General features: G+C 43.2%; 1 protein-coding gene across 5 annotated transcripts in view; it reads right to left on the reverse strand.

Annotated features, from left to right (window-relative positions):
* Positions 1-800: 800 nt before the first annotated feature.
* Positions 801-22,989, reverse strand: part of LOC110081141 (vacuolar fusion protein MON1 homolog B) — a 34,669-nt gene continuing 12,480 nt past the window's right edge. For 2 of the 5 annotated variants that reach the window (XM_072991299.2, XM_078386457.1), the window contains exons 2-6: positions 17,951-18,055; positions 16,292-16,738; positions 7,900-8,698; positions 4,264-4,411; positions 801-3,369 (exon numbers count right to left, since the gene is read on the reverse strand). In XM_072991299.2, coding sequence (XP_072847400.1) covers positions 3,151-3,369; positions 4,264-4,411; positions 7,900-8,698; positions 16,292-16,738; positions 17,951-18,035 — 1,698 coding nt within the window. In that variant the 5' untranslated portion in view covers positions 18,036-18,055 and the 3' untranslated portion in view covers positions 801-3,150. Of the gene's footprint in view, positions 3,370-4,263; positions 4,412-7,899; positions 8,699-16,008; positions 16,202-16,291; positions 16,739-17,950; positions 18,056-22,234; positions 22,255-22,621; positions 22,752-22,989 lie in introns of those variants that run through there. The other 3 variants (XM_020797606.3, XM_078386458.1, XM_078386459.1) reach the window with 3 other exon arrangements.

Below are 22,989 nucleotides of genomic sequence, written 5' to 3' on the forward strand. Positions count from 1 at the left end.
CTGCGCTGATGGCATTTCCCTATTATAGATGTATCAGGTCAGCTGATACATAACAGAATAGATTTTACTTCAGTACTCCCCAGGTAAACTTAAGCAACCTCTAATTAGTTGCTATACTTGCTTGTGGCAAGTAAAAACATTTGTCAAATAAGTATACAGAGAAGTTCTAGAAAGGTTGGGTAGTAAATCACCAACCTCTGTTTAGATAGAAATGATGACTAGTAAAACAAAAGAGCTAGCAATTATTTATATGCCTTCAGCATTTAGTCTCAGGTACTCCTAATTAAATGAAGCAGCAGAGAAATATAAGTATTTTTGTCAGTACAAGCACCGAGAAAAAGCGACATTCCCAAGAAAAGAAGCATTTACCTCTGCATCTGAAAGAGAAAGCCACTTTTAAGATGATGTTTGATAAGACGTGTGTCTTTAGAACTGCTCCCCCCATGAGACTTATACAGATTGATATAAAAAAATTAGACTAGTGGTTCCCAACCTTGGGCAACCCAAATGTTCTTGGACTGCACTTCCGAGGAACCCTAGATAGTACAGTTGTTGGTGAAGGCTTCTAGGAATTGCAGTCAAAGAACAACTGGGTTACCCAACCACTGAATTAAATGATCAATCAAACCAATACAATCAACCAAGATTAAGGCAATCAGGCAAGAGTCCTACCTATTGCCAGGGCTGTCACTGAGGATTCTTGGAAAGGGACAGAGGCATTTGGTTCTGACACATTAAATAATCTTTTGCTAAACATACTAGCAGATGGAGAAAGAAACAGACACACAGGCATAGGGAACTTATTTTCAAATGTTTGTATTTAATAAGATACTTCCAGTTCTCAGTACATCAGTTCAGCCAGAAATATAAACCCCCATTTTCTGTCAGCCACATGGTGCATGGAGTCACTGTTGTCCCCTTTTACCAGGGCAGAAAAAAAAATGCCAGCCAGAAGCAAGCTGAGCGAGCAAGCACACCCTAGAAGGGATCCAACAGCAATAAACAGACCCTGCAAAATAGCATAGTTCTTTTGCACACGGCAGCATTGGCCACTAGGGTAAATCCAGTTCAGTGCTCAGCCCACATCATAACTGGTAATAATAAGTAGTACCTTTAGATAAACATCTCAGGTTAAATCAAGCCTTATTCCCGACACACATAAATACATACTACCCCTTATCTCATCATTAAAAAAAATCACAGGGGGGCAGGATTACCCGGCTGCAGAAAAAAGAGCAGAGGCACCCTGTGGACAAAAATAAGGAAAGACAGAGACAAGAACAGACCCAGTGGAGCAGCAGCAAATTTATACAGGGCACATATTTGCACAGCAGAGCAGCACCTGCTCAGGCAGGAAACGGATGCAACTATTTTGCCTGTCAATCAGGTGTTCACGCCTTCTTCTGAGAAAACTGTCCCAACTGGTGGAACATCCAAGAGAAAATGGACCTGACAGGAGGAAGAGGAGTTATTTTGTCAGTACCAAGCCCAAATAGGAAGGTTACCATGGGTCTGTCTGTCCTTCCCAAGCTCCAAATCTACAGTAAACAGGAACGCAGTTATGCGGGAGTGGGGCAGGAAGGAAATGGTGGCACCTCAATGCAGAAAAGCAACTGAGCTCCCAAAATTCTGGAACGGGAAAATAAGGGATGAAAAGATGTGAAGGAAAAGACAGGAAGGGAGTTATGAGGGACATTAAGACAGCTTTCAAAGCTAGTTAGGTTTCAACTTAAGACTTTTTTTTAAAAGAGTGTCAAAATTCTGTCATGATTAATTACATAGTTTAAACCAAGTCATCATATATAGAAAGGAATCAAAATACCAGAAGGATTGCAAATATCCGTCACATACACGTAACAGCTTCTCATGGTGTTAGAAAAACAATTGAAGCAGCTTCCCAAAGTCATGAGGGAGTTGTAGTCCACAAGAAGTGAGATATAAAGAGTCTTAAATTAAAAAAAAATACTGATCGTTCCAGGATGAAAAATTCTTTGGAACTGGGCTTCTTCATTTACAGTGCTCTCAAGGCGGCATTAAAGTGTCCAAAGTCAGCTACCTTTTCAGTAAACACAAATCTCTATAACTTATGTACTGCACAAAAATATCTTTCTCTTGATAAACCAACAGCATTTACTGGATTGACTATGGACAGCCATTCTGGAAAAACTATGGACAATCCAGTAGCTTATTCTAAGGGCAACATTTTCAAATATATAAAATGGCCAGAATCGAGTTGAATATTTATAATGGCATTAAGTCCAACTGTGTGATTTGCAGTCTCAAATTCCCACTAATTAAGAAACTGGTGCTTTTTTTTTCTTGTCACGCACAAAGTCATACAACTGGTAAGCAGTAAGAAATAAACAGTGTTTACCCAGATATCAGCACCTTGCCACTGAGATTTATGCTACAGGACTTGCACCAGCAGGTGTTAAGTAACAGGATTCTGGTCGTGCTTCCTATTTGCTGATGTCTCAGATAGAGCCCTGAGGTTCTTATTATCATCTGTTCAATTCTTTTACTGTTCTAATACTCAGAGAAATTGAGCAAGCCTGATTCCTAAGCTCCAAATTCTTCTTCAAAGGAAGCTAGTGGCATTCAGCAAGCAATCAAAACTTCTGGTAAAGCAAAGGGAAGAGTGAAAAGTAATTTAATTCCTCAGTGATCACTGTCAGTGGTGTGACAGCACTCACAGAGAATTCCAACCCACTAGGCTGCAGACTAGATGTCAGTGTAAACCATATATATTCAGGAGGGATCCATACAATGTCCTACACCTTCCAGTTATAAGCCACTTCCATAGATAGAAAAGTCTCACACTCCTTAGCCATCTCCAGTTAACTGCAGGGCCTCAGTTCAAGCCCAACATCTCCTGCTAAAGACATGGCCTCAAAGACCACAGATAAAATAAAAATTTAAAACAGCAGGCCAGAAGCTTTGTGGACTTACCACCCAAATAACAGCATGGCCCAACAAATTCTGATTCTTCTTACCCCTATCCCACCAAGACCCTGCCCAACTTGTGGAAAAGAAAGCCGGAAGCTCTTGCCATTCCAAGAGAAGTTCCTCCACTAAGACCTGTATGTCCGGGGAGGGGGGGCACCCAGGATGCAGTTCAAGATGAAGTTCCAAATGAGTGAAGTCCCAGGCCTAGAGGCCTCCAAAAAACCCATTCTCAGCACCATCAGTTCGGGACCCCTTGCTCCCTTTAGCAGGATTGGGTGTGGTGGAATATTTGGGTGGATAACGGATGAAGAGCCGGTCTTCTTCCTTCTTTATCCAGCGCAGCAGCTTTGTCAGGACATTAATGGCTCCAGCTTTGGTTACCAAGGGACTGAAGCAAGTATACAATTCAAACTTACTCGTAACCTAGAAAAGAGAGAAGTGGGAGGGAGGACAGACATTCAGCTGTCAACTAACCTTGAAGCTCTCTACAGGCTATATGGCTGTAAGAAGAAAACATATAGGAGGGATGGAGAATGTAAAGCCCTCCAGATAGTCTTGGACTGCAGCTCCCACCAGTACAGCCAGTGGTGAGGGATCAAAGGAAATGGTGCTGAACAGTATCTAGAGAACCACACGTTTGCCTGGCCTGACTTATAAAATAGGACAGTATTTAGGGAATGCCCGGGAAGTGACAGGATTTACCTATTGTATTCTGTGGACTGTCATTTCTCAGACTTCCCTCCTGTCATTTCCTTTCTTGCCACATAAAGGAAATTCCAGATATTTTCTCTTGACCTACAGAGCACAACAAACTTGGAACATTTTTGTTCTGTGCCAGAACAACAGTGTGGCTGGGCCTTTTAACAAAATCTCAATCCAGATTTATCTAAATCTGTGGTTCCCAACCTTAGGTCCCCAGATGTTATCATACTGCAATTCCCAGAAATCCTGGCCAGCAACAGCTAGTGGCGAAAGCTTCTGGGAGTTTTAGTTCAAGAACAACCTTGGAGGAACCACTGATCTAAATTAAACCTACCTGCTAATTTTCAAGCTGCTACCTCACTACTTTGTACTACAAATCACAACTTACATCAGATTTCAAAACCTACCTGTGAATAAAAAATAATTTAAAAAAATAGGGAAGCCATTCACGGGGGAAATGAACCTTCTCTCCAATCAGCCAGTCCTTCCCTGCAACATGTCTTCCCCAGATAGTTGTCTTATGATGCAAAGAAACTGTATATTAAACCCCAATTTTTCCTCACAACCTGTAGTTCCACCCATGGACAAAAAGGGAGCTGTAGAGTCATGCCTCACCCAAGCCAACAGAGTCTCCTTTTCAGCTACGTGGTAGATGAGACGTAGAGGGCGTGAGGTACTGTGGATACGACCGTGAAGGTAGTGATAGAGATCAAAGAGACGGTGCCGTTCGCTCTCACTGCAGTAAGGCCCCTCCAGTTCCGGGCTGTAGTGGATAAAGAACAATACATCAGAGAATGAAAGGTTTTAGAATTTACCCAGAGAACTTCTTGCTTATCCATTGAAAAACTATGAGCAGTGAAAAACAGCTGGTAAAACTGATTGACATTAACCACAATTCAATAGTCTAACAACAACAAATACAAAAAGGAAAAATAAAGCACAATCCAAGAATAAGTCTATAAAACACCTTAGAATCAAAAAAACCATTCAGGCTCTGGAATTCTTCACATGATTACTAGATGACTGCTATCTAAAGCTATGTACACCCAGAATTTTTATAATTCCAAGTCCAAGAACATAAATCTGCACAGATCTTGTGGTATCTGTAGAGACAACACTAGAACACCAGCATAGCTCCAGTCCCTACCTACAGCCAGCCAGTCACCCGCATGTGATGACATGTATATAGGTCAGCTTTTGGCACAACACAGTTAGAAGTAACTCTTCAAGCCAATATACTGGTTTTCCAAATCTGATTCTATGCCAAACAACCCCTGTAATGGGCTGCCAGTAGACTGGCACAGGTGTAGTTTACTGAGCCACACATCAAAAACAGATGACTGCAACTCCCATCATCCCTCAGCACTGGCTATACTGGCTAAGGCTGATGGGGGATAAAAATGGATAAATGGTAAAAAGATTGCATATCATTTCATATATCCAACTCTTTTACGTGAGGCTGTTTCTGGTTTTGGTGCTGTTTCTAATGTTGCATTCCTTTCCCTTCCCTAGAAGAAATAGCAGGTACTTTAATTCTATCAACAGCATTCCTTTAGAGCAAGGTTGGACCAACCTCAGGGGGCTTAGGTACTAAAATGTATGCCCCCAGCTTTTTCAACAGGTTACCCAGAACCCTAAAACTGTCATTCTTAGACATTGAAAGAAGTAAACAGGAAGTGCCCAGACAGGAACCAATTTTTAAAAATATTTTGAGATGCTGGGGGCTTTAGGGGACACCTTCAAGATTCAAAAAGTGAAAGATGCTCTTCTGAAGGGCCTGCAGGAACAGAAAAGCAACATTTTTAGTTTTAAAACCCTACTTTTTGAAATGAGGGAGGTCTTAGAAACCTTATGGAGTTGCAGAAATCTCAGGGGGACTGCATGAAATGGAACAGCTGTTTCGTTTCTTGTCAGTTACTTTCAAATTATACAACATTAACTTTGAAATTATACAACATTACCTGCTAGCTAGGAGCTCATGATGCCCCTTCCTCACATTCTGCCACTCTCCACAGTCTCATGAAAGATTCCTGCTTCCACACAGAGATCTTTGTGGATAACCAGAAAGTGAAAAATGACACATGACATGTTCTATTTAAAGCTGTAACTGAATAAGGCCAGACTGGTTCTTCCCACATCCTCTGGGTGAGAGTCATGGGGAGGGGTAAAGGAGAGAAGGCATGCCCTCTGTATAAAGGTCTGCCTGCCCCAGAACCAAGTCTAACTGCCCTGGTCAAAAAATATGGGAGTGAGAAACAAATAGCAGGACTAGTCACCCAGTTCTCAAATGGAAAGTACTTTGGAAATATGATTATGTTGACACTTGCATAATTTATTTATTTACTTATTTATTTTTTATATTTATTTATTAGATTTATATACCATCCATCTAGAATGTGTCTACTCTGGGCAGTTTACATATAATATAAAAATAAACTAAGATAAAATCCAGATTAATCCAAGATGGGAATGGAAAAAAGAAAGAGGGGGGAAAAAGGAGAGAAAGAAAAAGAAGAAAAGGGGAGATAGGCTAGGGATGCAGCTGGGTGATCTGCCGAAGATGTAAGTGGGCAGACCGAACCACGGACGCTACCTCGGTCACCATGGTAAGTGCCGGGTCAAGATGGACCCCCAGAATGCATAAGGGATTATTTTGACAATTTCATCAGCCAAACTCTAATGCAACACATGATCACACAGTGGTGCTGTACTTTTTCATTAATGGCTTATATGTTTTTAGATTTGGTGATGTAGTTGTGTTATAATATTAAAATTTACTGACAAATCCTGTTCATGGAGCTGTCCTATGTAAGACTGATGATGTCATTAACCACAGCAATTTTTTTGGAAATAAAATATTTCTCCCACCCACCCACAAGAAATCCTTTTTATTGGGGAAAGCCATTGGGGGTCATGGGACAGGCGAAATCTGTAACTTCCAAAATTCACTGGCAGTGGGAAAACTTTACTGGCAGCTTCATGTTTTGGAAATTAAAGACATCCTCCTCTGTCCCACAGCCTTCCAACAACTTTCTCACAACAAAGAGGATCCATGGAACCCCTCAGGACCCTTGAGTGTGGGAACCAGAATTTTCCCCAAAAAATGTCCACTGCTGATTATGTCTTCAGTCTTATGCCAAACAACTCCACAAACAGGATTTCAGCCACTGTGTTCTTAAGTTGTAAATCGCCTCGGAGAAAGCAGAGATGTTGTTAACAATCATGAAAATTACAATACTGTCTGAATTACAAGGATGCTTCTATGCATGAAAAGCCTCCACTTTATTATTCATTCCCTATGTGAAAACAGTGACATCAGAGTATGTCTGGGCCAGAGCACTACCCATATTTTACTTTTTAACTTAAATTAGTTAGAACGCTTCAATAAAGCTTGTATTCAAAATCACTTAACATTTTAAATTTTTCTAAAAAACCCATCAGATTAGTTTCCAAAGAATTTCATATCATGTTTTTCTGTGCTGTCAAGCTGGCTCTGACTTATGGCAACCCTACTAGAGTTTCAAGCTGTGTGACATATTTAAGGACTGGTTTATGATTGCCACACACACCTGTGAGTTTCCATAGCTGAACAGGGATTTCAGCCGAGATCTCCTGAGTCCTAGTCCATCACTCTAGGCCACTACATCAGACTGGCTCTTACTGTCAGAATCTCAGGATTCTTATTTCATATCATAAACCCAGAAGAGGTTATGCAAGCTGTGATTATTTTTACTTATAATCTGTAATTTGAAGACTGGCTTTGAAAATATCAAATGTTTTCCTAGTAAGAGCACTGTGGGGCAAGACAAGTTTAAACAAAGCAAGAACAACAGAAGGATTGGAGAAGTAGGAATAGCAGAAAATTTGCTCACTCATTGCAAGTTATTCACTGACTTTTTTTAAAATTCCTGTCCAAAATCAGGACTAATAACATTTCCTCCCTTCAAATGAAATATTCAAAATCTCAGCACCATGCAACATGCCAAAGAAGCAACTGCAATATTTTTTTCCTTTCCTTTTTCTTAGAAATCTAGCCATATTTTTTCAGAAACATGAGATATTAGGCCAGATATCACAAGTTAGGATGTGACAATGTGTCTCCCAGGAATATCCAAGTGAATGACTGCAGCAGACAAATCATACTAGGACAAAATCACAAGTGAGATCATTCTCTCCTGGGCTTCCATTTGACGCCTGTACAGAGCCCTCCTTGCTCAGAGCAAATTCCACCCTCAGAGAGCTCCTAATTACCTGGTGAACTGGGGAAGCTGTCGGTAATTATCAGGTATATCCAGGGGCTTGTACATAAAATGCCGGAGGTCAGGCACCCCCACTAACCCCACACTGTAGGAAGGACTCCTTAGGCCACTGGACAGTGCCTGCAGGTAGTTCTGAGTCCTCATGCCTTCCTCAATGCGTTTCTTGCAGTCTGAAACAGAATAGAAAGACTCCTTGTCCGTGGACAGAAGGATGAGGCAGACAGTACATTCTGCGTCCAAGTAAGAAATATAAGCATAAAAATAACAATCAGGGTTGAAGCGTGGCAAGCAAATGGGTGTCCAGATCTCCCCCGTTTGGAAGGCAGAGGTTGCCCCAATGAGGTTGAGCAACAAGTGCAAGTCAGTGGGTTCTAGCCGGCAGTCTTCAATGACCGCCTTCTCCTGTACCGTGGTGACCAGCTGGCTCCGGGCCACTAGAATGGAAAAGACCAGATTGGGTGTGATGGCCTTCTGGAGCAAAGTACCCAAAGAATCACGCAGAGAGGCTGGGAGGGGAAGACAGCGCACAGCGCCAAGCAGGAAACAAGGGTCCGACTCCACCAAGTTCAGTAGGCGATCAAGGATCTTTTCTGAGCCCGTCAGCAAGCGTCGAAGGTCATAGTTCTTTTTCCGTTCAAAGATGCGAGTGATGCTGGCCTGAGTAAGCATGCTTATGATCTGGTGGTAGACATACAAGAGCTCCTGTCGCAGCTGCTGTTCTGACTGCAGAGTGCGTGACACTGATACGAGGACCAGGGGGCCTTGCTGCACAAAAACCAACTTGTGATCATCTGTGGTGGGAAGCAGCAGAAAGATAACCAGTTAAGAGCTGGAGCAAACTGAGCTACGCATAAAATGGTAGAACCAGGGGAAAGACAGACCTCATTTCTTACCCACTCAAGCCTCTGAAAGCTTGGGAACAAACAGGATGGTGCATTTTGGTTCAATCTCGTACAAGGCCCAGAAAAAGCAGGATGAGGTACTGAATTTGCTTCCAGTTTTTAACTAAAAGAGGACAGAACCATAACCAAAAATGGCCACCCACCCACTTTCGTTGCTCACGCACACATCCCCCCACTTATATAAACACCCAGATACACAGTTCATTCATCTTGTCTTCTTTCACCTCATACATTCAATCTACACACTCTCTAAAGCCCTCCCAGTATAATCTATAGTAGGACAAAAATTTCAATTGAGCCCTGTGGTTCCCAATCTTGGGTCCCCAGACGGACTACAATTCCCACAAATCCTGGCCAACGCAGCTAGTGCTGAAGGTTGCTGGAAATTTTAGTGCAAGAACATCTGGGGACCCTAGGTTGGGAACCACCGGTGTAGCCTATGGGACATTGTCCCACACTCATGGCAAGCCTCAAACATGAGGGTACAAGGCTTTTTACTTCTTCCACAGTGCCAGGTTCTTGATCCAGATCACTCTGGGATCACCTGTAATGTGTTGTTCTTCTCTGCGGGATAGTTAAGGAATGAAGTGTCTCTTTTCTCAGTAAGCACAAAAGCCAAGGAGGAGGCAGGGCCAAGGAGGAGAGATCCCAGGAGCAAGACAGGAGTGTTCAAAGGACATATGCAGACTTCAGGCCAAAGACTCTCTTCCTGATTTACTGTAACATATTTGCTTAGCCAGGTTGGAAATCTGGATTTATGCTTCCAAATAACCTAGGATGTGTAAATTATAACAAAACTAGTTTGTGATTCTGCCTTGTAAAGAGACCATTAAGTCCAGGCAGTACACAAAATAAATCCTTCCTGATATGCTTATCAGTTGCATAACAGTTGATGCAAGGCTAAAGAAAGGAGGAAAGTAACTAAGGGCGTGATCACATGAAGGAATTGTTCCCTACTTATGCCCAAAATAGATTACAGTATAGCATAAACTTGCAATCACACAATGCACAGCCATTTGCGATTCATTTTGCCAGCCAGCAGTGTAACTGCAGTTCAAATGCCACTTGCCAGAAGGCATCTGGGTTTTTTTTTATTCTGGTGGCACTTCAATATATTCCTCAATGGTATGGCATGTATGCACAGTCTTATCAATACTTTTCCCAAGCAAATTCACCAGGGAAAGTGGTCATCATTACTGCCACACAGCTGCCATTCTATAACATTTTTTTTTTTAGCCAGAGTGGTAAACTTCAGTCTAGACTTCAATGTATCTTAAATTCTAAGGTACACACATAGATGATTGTACCTTATGCACATAATATGTACTACATGGCAAAAGTTTTAGAAAACAGGTATTTTTATGTTATATTGCTATATTTCAAAAATTTTAATTATGCCTTCTCAGAGACATCCAACACATTCTGCTATTCAAGGCGGAAGAAAAGATTTTGTCTTTCCCCACCCCGCCGCAAGTCAAGATATAGAGAATCCAAGACCAGCAGGATTATTTTTTCACCTGAGGCAGGAAATATCCCCCCCCCCATCTCTAGAGCAATGAATTAAACAACTTTTTTCATCACAAACCAAATCTACCAACTGAAGCAGCCATCTGATTCTGGTTTACAGTAGGAATGGCCCTGCACCATCTTCACCCATCCATCACTCCACAGCTTATTTAAACAAAGGGGGTGACTGTCCCACCAAAGCTGGCACTCTCTCTAATTACACCATTTCTGACCAAACATATGCCATACTTTGAGGCCTGACTATAAAAGGGGAGCAAAGAAAGTAGGTATAATTTAATTATCATAAAACAGGAGGGGATGTAATAGATTTCTACCAGCCCAAACACAGAAGCTGCTATTCTTTAGAAATAAAGCCATGAAATCATCATTGCAAACAAATATTTTAAGATAGCCTGACATAAAAATAACCCAACTCAGGTTGTATCCCCTAGATTTGATGGCTTGTATTGGGATACAATCCCACATCTACTTTCCAAGATCACTGGGGGTCCTACCAGGTAAGTGAGTTACACTGAACTGAGATACTACATAGTTCCTCAATAACACAAGTACTGTACATCAATTCACCAATAATGGATGAGTAATGCATTTATAGTACAGTAATAATTTAGCAGTACCACAGAAGTTCGTCAAATAGTTCCTCTGGGACATGTTAAGCCACACTGTTCCAGCACAGTGTAATACTGATAAATTACACAAAGTAAGGGTTAAAACCATCTGAAATAGGGCTTAAAACATACAAATCAAAGTGTCATATGGCCGTCTGACAATCAGCTATCTGATTAAAAAGAAAATTCTATGGGCACGGTACAGCAGCAAAGGTAAGTACGTATTTAAGCAGTTCAACTAATCTCTTGGTCAGGCAGATTCAACTTAAATCAAACTGATCATGATTTAAATTTAAAAAATGGATTCTTGGCTATTTAAATTAGAAAATTAAATTTTAAATTTTAAATTGTGATTTAAAACTCTCAGGTTTTGAGCATTACCTTCTGCAAAGAAAACTATCCTTGCTTTTTCCCCTTTGCCCAGCAAATACATCTCTAAAGTCTAGGTTTCTGTTATCAAAAACTAGTGTTCTCTCTGTGAAATTTAGAAAGTGGTATCAGTCAAGCACTTAATTTTTATACACTAGCAAAGCAGCCCGTCGTTCTTTAACTGGTAATCCTCTTAGGCTTTTCTCTGAATAAAATTAGAGCATGACACGACTTAGCATGTACAGCACTTGGGTGTCCAGAGACAGAAGAATAAATCAAAGCCAGCACAGCAGTGCAGCATGCATTCAGCACTTACTGTTGATCACTATATAATTCTGCATCAAGAAAGCAGATTTTGCTCCCTTTATCAGATACAGAATTTAAATATCATATTTATTTTGCAGAATCTGTTATGCATTTTTCCTGTTTGCAAGGTGATATGCTGGGCTATGAGTTTCCCATGCCACAGCCACTAGAACTAAGCTTTCAAAGTCTCAAATAATTCCAAGTATGTTTTCATAACCATAAGGGCTAGAAATTAATTCTTCACTAGAATTAGCTTTATATTCCTGTATTGTAGTCAACACAATATTTGTGCTTTTATGTATTTGTAATATATACATATTATTTACCTACAATTGTAAAGTGTTTCACTCTGAAAACAACAAACTAAAAAACAACAGTATAGGTCTCACAGAGAGGTGAGACATAGCACAAACAGTCAGGAGAGATCATGTAAAGTCTAATTGAATTATATCCATTGGACTTCGCAGAAATCTATAAGCATAATCATCATTCAAGTCTAGGCTCCAACTATAGTTGCTGAAAACAGAAATTGGAAGTTTTTACACAGGTGTCCATGAAAAAAATGGTCATGTGTCAAAACATGATGTGCAAATAATCAAGCGCATCTGGAATGCAAAAAGTGATTTTAAAATATGGTCAGAATCCTAAATGCAACTTTTCAGAAAAGGGCACATTAAGATCCACAGAACTATTATAATAGTCACTGGAAAGAAACAGAAGAAAACAGGAACAAAAAAAGGAGGGAAAGGAGATCTCTTGCATAAAATGCAAGAAATCAAAGGAAATTTAAACCCAGATTAGTGATGCAGGGATGACTGCTTCCTTCAAAGAAAAATCCTTTGTTGAAAAACTTGCCAATTTAGAAAGTGATGTGGACACTGCTTACAGAAAAACTGGAAGAAATAAATCATTAGAAGTAAAAGCAACACCAGTAGAACTACTTAATGTTACAGAGGCTAACGCTATCAAAATCCCAACAAGAATATGCCAACAAATGTGGAAAACAAAATAACTGCCCATAAACTGAAAACATGCAATAAACATTTTATCCAAAAGAGACACCAAATATTGCATTACCTAGAGAATCACTACATTATTTTTCTAAGCAAGTCGTGTGATACTCAAGATTTTGCAACAAAGTCTCTTACTATGCATGGAGCAAGAAATTGCAGATGTTTAATCTAAATTCAGAAAAAAAGAGAAGCACTAGAGATTATATTGGAAATATAAATTGGCTACTTGCACATGAATTTTAGGAAAAATCACTTTGTGCTTTATAGATTACAGCAGAGCTTTTGGTTGTGTGGATCATGAATAGCTATGGATCATTCTAACAGATATAGGTATGCCTAAACATTTCATAGTCATGAAACATAACTTGTACTCTGGACAAGAATATTCTGTTGGGACACAATATGAAGAAGCAAAAGGTTTTCAGTTGACAAAGGTGTATTTTATCTCCCTTTCTGTTCAATCCGTACACAAAACACATCTTATATCGAAGGTTAGAGTCAAATGAAGGTAGAAAGAAAAAGGGGAACAGGAAGAAATATCAGTAATTTCAGATATGGAGATGACACCATACTTTTGGCAGAACTCACTGAAATATCTGCCAATGAATGTTAGATAAAAATGTGCAAAAGCAGTTACAGTTAAACAGTAAGAAAACAGGTATAATGTCCACAGAATAATTACATACCGTATTTTTTGGTCCATAAGACGCACTTTTTTCCCTCCAAAATGTGGGGAGGAATGTCCGTGCGTCTTATGGACCGAAGGCAGCAATTTCGTCGCCGCTGGCCACGTGGGGGGGAGCGTCGCAAGGGTCTGGGTGAGCCTTCCAGGACCCTTGCGAGGCTCCCCCACCCCCCACGGGGCCAGCGCCGGTGAAATCGCCAGCTTCCAGGTGGGGGGAACGTTGCAAGGGTCCTGGAAGCTCACTCAGACCCTTGCGACGCTCCTCCCACCCCCGCACAGGCCAGCACCGGCAAAATCGCCAGTTTCTGGGAGTGTTTTGAGGCTTCCCAAGCCTCAAAACACTCCCAGAAGCTGGTGATTTCAACCCCCCTGGCCCTGTGGGGGGGTGGGGGGAGCGCGGCAAGGGTTCAAGGGAGCCTCCCAGGACCCTTGCCACACTCCCCCCACCCCCCATGGGGCCAGCCCTGGCGAAATCGCCAGGTTCTGGGAGTGTTTGGAAGCTTGATAAGCCTCCAAACACTCTCAGAAGCTGGCGATTCTACCCCCCCTGGCACCGTGGGGGGGTGGGGGGAGCATGGCAAGGGTCCAAGGGAGCCTCCCAGGACCCTTGCCACGCTCCCCCCATCCCCCCACGGGGCCAGCCCTGGCGAAATCGCCAGGTTCTGGGAGTGTTTGGAAGCTTGATAAGCCTCCACTCTCAGAAGCTGGCGATTCTACCCCCACAGGCCCTGGGGGGGGGTTGGGGGAGCGTGGCAAGGGTCTGAGGGAGCCTCCCAGGACCCTTGCCACGCTCCCCCCCCCGCACAGGGCCATCACCGACAAAATCGCCAGTTTCTGGGAGTCTTTTGAGGCTTGGGAAGCCTCTGAAGAGTCCCAGAAGGTGGTGATTTTGCCCCCTCTGACCCCCGAGGGGGGCAGGGTGAGTCTCTAAAGCATCCTGGAACACACCCTAGGACCCTTTGGAGGCTCACCCTGCCCCCCCCCGCTAGGCCAGAGGGGAGGAAATCGCCAGCTTCTGGGACTCTTCTGAAGCTTCCCAAGCCTCAAGTCCCAGAAGCTGCCGATTTCGCCCCCTCTGACCCCCGGGGGGGCAGGGTGAGCCTCCAAAGGGTCCTAGGATGTGTTCCATAAGATGGACCTCTCCGCAAGGCTCACCAATTTTTAGGAGAGGAAAATAAATTATTTTTTTCCTGTTTTCTTCTCCTAAATATTTGGTGCGTCTTGTGGAAAGGTGCGTCTTATGCAGCGAAAAATACAGTAATTTTAATGCTGATAATGAAAAAACTGAATTTGTTGAAAACTTTCTATATCTTGGTTCCATCATCAATTCAAATGGACATTCCAACCAAAAATCAGAAGACAGTTGAGAGTTGGAAGGGCAGCTATGAAGAAACTACCGTATTTTTCTGTGTATAAAATGACACTTTTTCCTTAAATAATTAGACAAAAAATTGAGGGTCTTTTTATACACGGAAGGCAGTGACTTTCCCCTGCCTTTTGCGAAGCCACTGGGCTTAGCAAAAAGGAAGGGAAGGCTCTATTTGGGTAAAGCAGCCGTGAAAGAGCTGCACGATCGCAGCCCTTTGATCCTGAAGCAGCCATGAAAGGGCTTCAGGATCAAAGGGCTACAATTGTGCAGCCTTTACCCGAAGGGAGCTTCCCTTCCTTTTTCCCTTCCATGGCTTCACAAAAGGCAAGGAAAAGTGGTGGTCAAAGGGAGCCCTTTGATCCCTGTTTTTCCCTTCCTTTTGCTAAGCTCCATGGCTTAGCAAAAGGAAGGAAAAAGTGGGGATCAAATTTTCTAATATGGGTTTAAAAAGGGGGGGTTCGTCTTATACATTGGATCATCTTAGAAACAGAAAAATACAGTAATAAAGATGCTCAAATGTGAAGACCAGTTGCTAGAAAACAAAGCTATGATCATGCATACTACAGTATTCCTGATCCTTGTGTACAATGAGATGAATTGACTCATTAAAGGAGGTTTGCAAGACCTGAGCAGGTCCATTAATGATAGGATCTTTGGAAGTCATTGATAAAGCAAAGTATCAACAGTGCATACATAGACCTAAGCACAGACTACAGTACAGCTTTCTTCATCAAAGTGTCATAATTAGAGATAGAGGTATTTGTATACGAATATCTCCCCACAGGTGGAAATAACAAGGGTCCCAATCACGCCACTGCCACAAGTTCAATGGAACCTTCCCATTGCTCCGTTGCTCACAATGGATTAGCCACTCTGCGATCTGGCAGAGAGGCTCGTCATCCCGCCTTCTGCCAGGACTGGCTAATCTACTGCAAGCAATGGAGCGATAGGAAGGCTCTGTGCAGCTCGTGGCAGCGGCGTAACTGTGAGTAGACAGTCCAGCCCCGTGGGACCTGACCCTCGTTATCTCCACCTGTGGGGGGGTATTCGTATATGAATACCCCCATTTCTAATCATAATAAATCACCACTCCATCTCTTTCTAATGCCCAAGAGTCAAACATAGCCATACTACCTTAAGCAGAAATGCAACTGCCTCTTAGCTAGGCAAGGCCACTGAATCAGTGGGTCTATTCCGTTTGGGACTAGCAACTGGGTTTCAACCATAGTCTTGAAGACGCATCCAACTCAAAAAGAGATAGGCATTTAAACAACCAATTAAGAAAACTAAAGGAATGCTGCTGGATGCAGCTTCATACCTACCAATTTCACTGGAATTATGATAAAATAGAGAGACCATGATGATGTTGAAAAGCCCCATTACTGATCGTTCTCAATTTCTGGAAAAATATGGGCCCTTATAGCCTACTGAAAACAAAAGGCAAGGATAGCGATTGTCGTACTACAAATCCCATCATCCTTCATGGCTATGCTGGCTAGTTTCTGGAAGCTGCAGTCCGAAAACACTGAGAGGCCCCACTCCCCAGCTCCAAGTTATGATATCTGGAACTCAACAGTTGCCCCACTATCCATTTTTTTGGCATACCAGAATAAATAGATCGGATGGTGTTATCTCCACTCTGAATGAATGACACCAGCGCCATCATGACACCCATGGTGGAACTGAGGGCTTCCTCGTTGCCATAGCGGGAGTAAATGGGCTTGCCAGCCTCGCTTAGAACGAAGACATGCTTCCTGTGTGCCCGCCAGCTCTCAGCTGTCACATCCTCATCCCGGTGTGTTGCTGGACGGGTCTGTGTTGCAACTGTCACCTCCTCTTGTCCTGGTGGACCATCGCTCATCACCATAGGACGGCTAAACTCGCTGGAGTCCTCCAACGTGTTGTCTGTGGAGGCTGAATCAGAAAGATCCTTGTCACTCAGTTCCTCCTGTGTGTCCACTTTGCCATCTGCTGTGCTTAAAGGACCATTATCTGGGGCGGCAGCAGGCAGCTCCTCCTGCTCAACCAAGACACAGCTAGGCTCATCGCCACCTGGAAAATACATGGAAAAGTCACATTACACACCAAAAATTCAGGAGTCCAAACTAATCTTCCCTCTTCTTCCACAGCCCTTCCAGTTGAAAGGAGAACTCAATTGCTAACGCTCACGTCACATCACAATCAGTTACCCACATATCCTTTGCTGCAAGATACATTGTGCAGTGCTGACAATACTCAGCCTCTTCAAAGTCTCCTACTCTCTTGAATCAGATGGCCCAGCCACCCTTGCTTACCCTTACACCTTGAATCAGCTCCCAATTTAGGAATAGAGTGCCTCCTTGCTCCTTTTCCCAAACTCCTTTTTTCCTCACTAGTCCCTACCTTGTGAGAGCAAAATCTACACCCATGCAAAAACATTCATACAAATAGTTCCCTCGTCCTCTTTCCCTCTTCTATTGCTTTGCTGGCCATGCTCACGGGGGAATACTAGGAGCTGAAGGGGTGCGGGGAAATAACCTCTATAAAATCCATGAGAGCAAAGACTACCATTCTTCTGTAACACCGCGTCTATTAGTGCCACTATATTAAGAGCAAGCTGTGATCTCATTACAAGCCTTGCTGGCTTGATCCAGGCAGCAATCACTGTGAATGGGAAAATTTGTTACAACTAATCAGAGTTGGACTAAAAAGAATGGAACAGTAATTATCTATCAGTGGGGCAGGTATATATGAAGGGGGTGCATGTGCCTGTATCTAAAGAGAAAGAGAGACAGATTTCAGGTTTTTTAAATAAACAGGTCTTCATTATTACTATAATATATATTTCTTTTTTAAAATAACAATTTGGGAAAATGATATTTAAAAAAACAATTATATTTGCTATTTTCTGATCAGGTAGCTTATAGCACCATCCTATGATATTCAGTAATGCACTTACTATATTTCTCTCCTCTATCTCTGTTTCTGAGTTATGTCGTAGAGTTTGTTGTATGTGCATTATGCTCCCCTTAAAGTCTGCCCCCCCATATGACGTGCCCACACCACCGAAAAGTGAGCCTCCCCTTCCAGCAGCTGTGATACAGATGACTCATGGGGACACAATGCCTTCCCACCTCGCCCAACGCAAGCTGCAACAGTTGAAAATTCAAATGAATTTACTGGAGGTGGGAGGTTTGAAGGGAGGCAAGGAATTTGACAGGGATGCAGAGATGGAAGAAAGATGGAAAACCTCTTGTATAGTCGCCGGGATTTCAAGCTACTCACCTGTCCCTGCAGAGGCCAACTCAGCCTTCTGCTCAAGGACATCCATCCCACCCTCTGCGGGTAAGCCAGGATCTTCCATCTCCATCTCTACATCTCAAGTAGCAGCTGCAAAGACAAAAAGCAAACATGACATAACTCCATGAGTTAAAAACCAAACCAGGATGCAGATACTATGTAGCCAATATAGACTGAACTTAGAATAGCAACTCTGAAGCACCACAATGCCCTTGCTACAACTTTTGGCTCAGATAAATTAGCCACAGACTCAAGCTAATCTTTTTGGTTCAAAGAAAGAACAAGCACAAATCGGAGGGGAAAGGGGCACAGCTAGCTCTTCACTCTCCCAAAGAAAGAAAGGCGACACAGAATGCAAGAGTCAGTGTGTCAGATTCGCCTGCTCTGCCAGCCATAATCTCAGTCACATGCTAAGCCAGGGACACCTCAAAAGAGACAGCATGAAATGCCTTGCTACTAATCACACAATCACATACACACACACATGTGCACACAGAGTTAGCAGAGCTTTATACCCACTACTGCCTTTTCCAGTACAGCACCCTCCAGATCTTCCTGGATACAATTCTCATAATGTGTGGTAAGTTTATGTGGGCCACGGATGATGAGAACTATAATCCATGAGTGTGCTGGAATGAGGAAGATGGACTTTTACCCCTGGTTGTTAACTGACACACAACGAAGTTGGCTGCACCCATACAACTAACAATAGAGGGAAAAGAACCCCATCAATATTACTATTATTTTCTTGTTCCATGCCTTTGTTTGTTCATTTGCTAAGTTTTGTTTAATGAGAAGGAGCAAGGAATAGTTTGACTTGATAATCAAACAGAAACAAAGGAAACACTCCTTTACATTTAAGCATTCGGCAAAAGAGGAAATTTCAGCCAGGAATAAAGTAAGAAGGAAAGCCACACCTGCTCACTGCTCAGAGATAAATGAGACCTGTCGTCCTTTGTTTCTAGGCACACTGCAGGATGAATAAGGCAGGCTGATAAGAATGAAGATAAAGAAGAGCAAGAAAATATGAGTTCCAGGTTAAGGATGGTCTTCCCATATCTGAACAAGGCAACAGCCACCAATACTCGGCCAAAGCAGAGATAACACTACATATCTGTGACTCAAGGTGAATCTTTTCTCCACCATCAGGCTGGTCCTATCATTAGGCACAGCAAGGGAGACACCACCAAACAGTTGTTTACAAGCGTCGTAAAATGGCAGCGAATCTCTAGTCACTGAATTATTATTTTGCTTTAACCTCCAAGAAAGGGGGAGAGATGTCTGTGGGATTTCCTGTCTCAAAAGCAAAAAGTAATTTGGCTGGCATTAGGTAATATGCACTTTGATCTGGGAGGAGGAAGGTCTTGGTATTTTTTCCCCTCCTCTCTCAGGCTATCCCTGTCTTAGAAACTGGATAACCCTATACTGCTTTGCAATAGAAGCAAATATTCTGTGTGATATTGGACCAGCTCCAAGAAATCACATGCATCCACACGCACATACACAGACATGCAATACTTTTCTTGGTGCATTTTCTTCTAAAAGTCCTTCTTTTTAAAACCTATTAATGACACAACAAATGAACAAATAGACGTATATCCGCGGCTTTCAAAAAGTTCTCACCACTTGAAAAAAAAATCAGAGAAAGGGTTAAGCCAGACAGCCAAACCAGGAGGATGTACACAAACATCTATCATTTCAGTTGTGAAAAAAGAGAGAGCAGAGATTTGTTCCCACTGCTCAGTAGCCTGACCAAACCTTTTCTGTATATTTTTTTCTTTCAGACTTGCATAAATATGTTTTGGCAGATGTGTAGAAAGTCCTTTGCCTGAGGTAAAAAAGAAAAGGCTCCTAGAGAAAAGGCAGGGAAGTATTTAGAAAGGGGGGGAGGTGTTGTAGGGGAACATTGCTTTTACAGGATTTATCCTCATCCAACCCTTTCAAGCCATCAGTGTGCCACCACAATTATATATGCAGGCAGCTGATTAAAATATAATCACATCTCTAACAGGTGTTGTCAACTTCCTAACTCATTACATGTACAGTATGTCCTGTTTTTCCTGGATCTCTTCTCCACTTTGTCATCACAAGCAATGGCTCAGGTCTCACTCTAACACACTAACCACTACACCACATTGGCTCCATGCACCTTGCAAGGCTGAATTAAGGAACTCTAGCACTGCTCCTTTCCCCATCTCAGCACTTTGAGGCCAACAAACTCACAGGTCTATAGAAGGGGCTGCATTTCAAAACAGAAGAAGTCCAGAATGGCATTCAGAAGGATGACTTCCTGCTCAGAAGTCCTGAACAATAACAAGTGAAAGGCAACCCAAGGGGCTGCCAGCTATATGGCATATAACCTCGAAAGAACAACTTGTGCTAGGAAAATGACTCCATAACAGCCCAATCACGCCTGTTGGTCTTGCAGTTCTTATTGTCCAAGACAACAATGTTCGTCTATCCAGAATGACACTATATGTAATGGTATTCCTAGTCCACGACGTCTCAAGTCCTGGCAAGCTTTGAAAATGCTAGAAGCAGAGTCCAAACACAGAAACAGCATTCCTGTTGCTTGCTTGTACTGCTCTTGTCAAGGGATGAGCAAAGCAAATTTTCAAAAAGCAATCCACACAACTAGATGATCACTTTTGAGACTAAGGAGAGAAAACAAATGAACAGGCACTAAAGTACTTAAGGCAGAGTGGTGCAATGACTAGAGTACTGAACTTAGAGTGAGGTTCTAATCCCTTCTGCACAGTGAAGCTCACTGGGTAAACACCAGGCTGAAAAAGAAGGGCAGTCCCTATATCACAGGACTGTGAAGATAAAGGGGAGAGGACAAGAACTATGAACACTGCTGGAACTCGCTGGAGGAGATGGAGGATACAAATCAATTACTGCAGTTCACGGGACAGCACAGTGACAGTCCTGAATAGACAGATAATACCACATATAAGCCAAATTGTGTTACATCACCCTCGGCAGGAACTCCAGGTCAGAAGTGGGAAGCTGCATATTTAGACTACAACTCCCAAGATAATCTGCCCAATAAAGGAACTCAAAGTCTTTCTAATCAACAAGGGTTTCTGCAATCATTCCATGGAGTGAAGCACAACAAGGTTCCCTACCATTTCAGCAAACAGAGAGATGTATCTCCACCCCAAACAAACAACTTCCAGAAAGCAACAGCCAGCAAGTCCAGTCGTAGGCCATAAACCCAATGGTTTCCCTTCCCTGAGCCAGCATGCCCAAAGCACAGAGAAAATCAGAGTCTATTGTGTGCTGAATCCAACCAGGTATCACCAAGTTCTCCCACCGCAAGAGTCCTCCTCAGTCACCAAGAAAACACCATCTCAATCTGTCTCAAGTGTTCAAACAACTCATCCACAAGGCAAACAACCCACTACCATCATACACAGCCCTAGGATTCTACTGAGTACCACCTTACAGAGAGTGCTGGAAACATAGCTCCCCTCCCTTTTTTATATCTACAGGCCCATCTTAAACAGACACATATCCCACATTAGACAAATGCCCATGTCTAATTTTCAATAACATGTCAAAAGCAAACTCTTACATCAGTTTCCTAACAGATAAAAAATGCTTTCACACAAGGCCTCAGTTGTGCAACTACTCTGCCTCAAACAGCAAAGGTTCGGGGACCAGCTATATTCCTCCCATAATTTCCACTGCTTTCTTTTTCTTCTTCCCACCACCACACACACACAGAAATACCTGTTAAGCAGGAAAATGAAACAGACACGAAACAATCCTTTCAATTGGTAGCTCAGCCAACTAAGCCTTTGATCTGGAAAGCAGGACCAATAAACATCACATGCCCCTCTGATACTGCAGTCACTAAGTGGTAACATCTTGAGATGTTCCATGCACACGGACCTATACATACATATACTGTTTCATCAATGGAGTATTAGAAACCTACCCACCCCGAGGCCCGTGAGCTGCAAATAGTTATCCCTGATAGAGAGAAACAAACACTGACCAAAGATGAAGTCCACTGTTAAGCCTCAGTTTCAAGGCAGAGGTGGCAGACCGGAAGAACCACAAGAGGTGTTTGCTACAATTTTCTGCTGCGGTTGCTGCAACTCCCTGGTGCAGTGAGAGAGTCCATCAGACCCTTTCTGACCATGAACATGGCAAAGGCCACCGTCAACTCTTTATATATATATAAAAAAATTACAGTCTCCAGTACCCGAGAGGTTTAACAATGCTTAAAAGCGACGAGAGCCCAACCGAGCCTCCATGTACCGTGGCAGTCTACCTCCACCAAGCGCCGGGGAGAACATGCGCGGAGGGGAGAGGCCAAATACACCCTCAGGCTTGGATAACTTGCGAGCGTCCCAGGAAGCAACGTGACCGGCAGTGAAGACGACCCAGACGCTGATCAGGTCCTGCAGGGCAAGCCCTAGGGTCCTGCTTACTTTAGGATCCTGTTGACCCCAACCCATCTGGCCCAGGGAAGATCCCCGGGGCCGCCACACACACACCCCGCCCAATCCGGAAAGGACCGGGGGAAACCCCAGACCACGTTGCAAACCGGCCGCCCCTCCGCATGAAGGGACAGGCAGGGGGAGAGGAAGGAGGGGACCCGAGACGCCCTCCGCTCCGCTCCCATGGCCGCCGGCTTTTCCTCACCCTCCGCTCGGGAGCTCCTCGCCTCCCCGTCATAGCTCAGAATTCCCCTCCGGACTCCGCGAACCGCACTTCCTGACCTGAAGTGACGGGGGGGCGGGGCAAGAGGATAAAATTGGCAAGCGGCTCTTCTAATGACAAAACGAACGGCGGCAAAGAGGCGTGGATGGAGGGGCGGAAAGGCGAATCAGAGCCAAGGCGGTCCGAACTTGGAGCCGGAGACCAATCACATTCTCAGCCGATGAAAACGACAGTTAGGAAAGGAGTGGGGGGGAGCAACTCCAAGGAGACGGGGGAGAGTGACAGTGAACTTGGCTAACCAAAACCCGAAGAAAGGATGCAAGGGGTGGGAGAATGAAATCCGGCCTCTG

This window comes from Pogona vitticeps, chromosome 2, assembly GCF_051106095.1.
Source record: "Pogona vitticeps strain Pit_001003342236 chromosome 2, PviZW2.1, whole genome shotgun sequence".
In the NCBI taxonomy this organism is placed as follows: domain Eukaryota; kingdom Metazoa; phylum Chordata; class Lepidosauria; order Squamata; family Agamidae; genus Pogona; species Pogona vitticeps.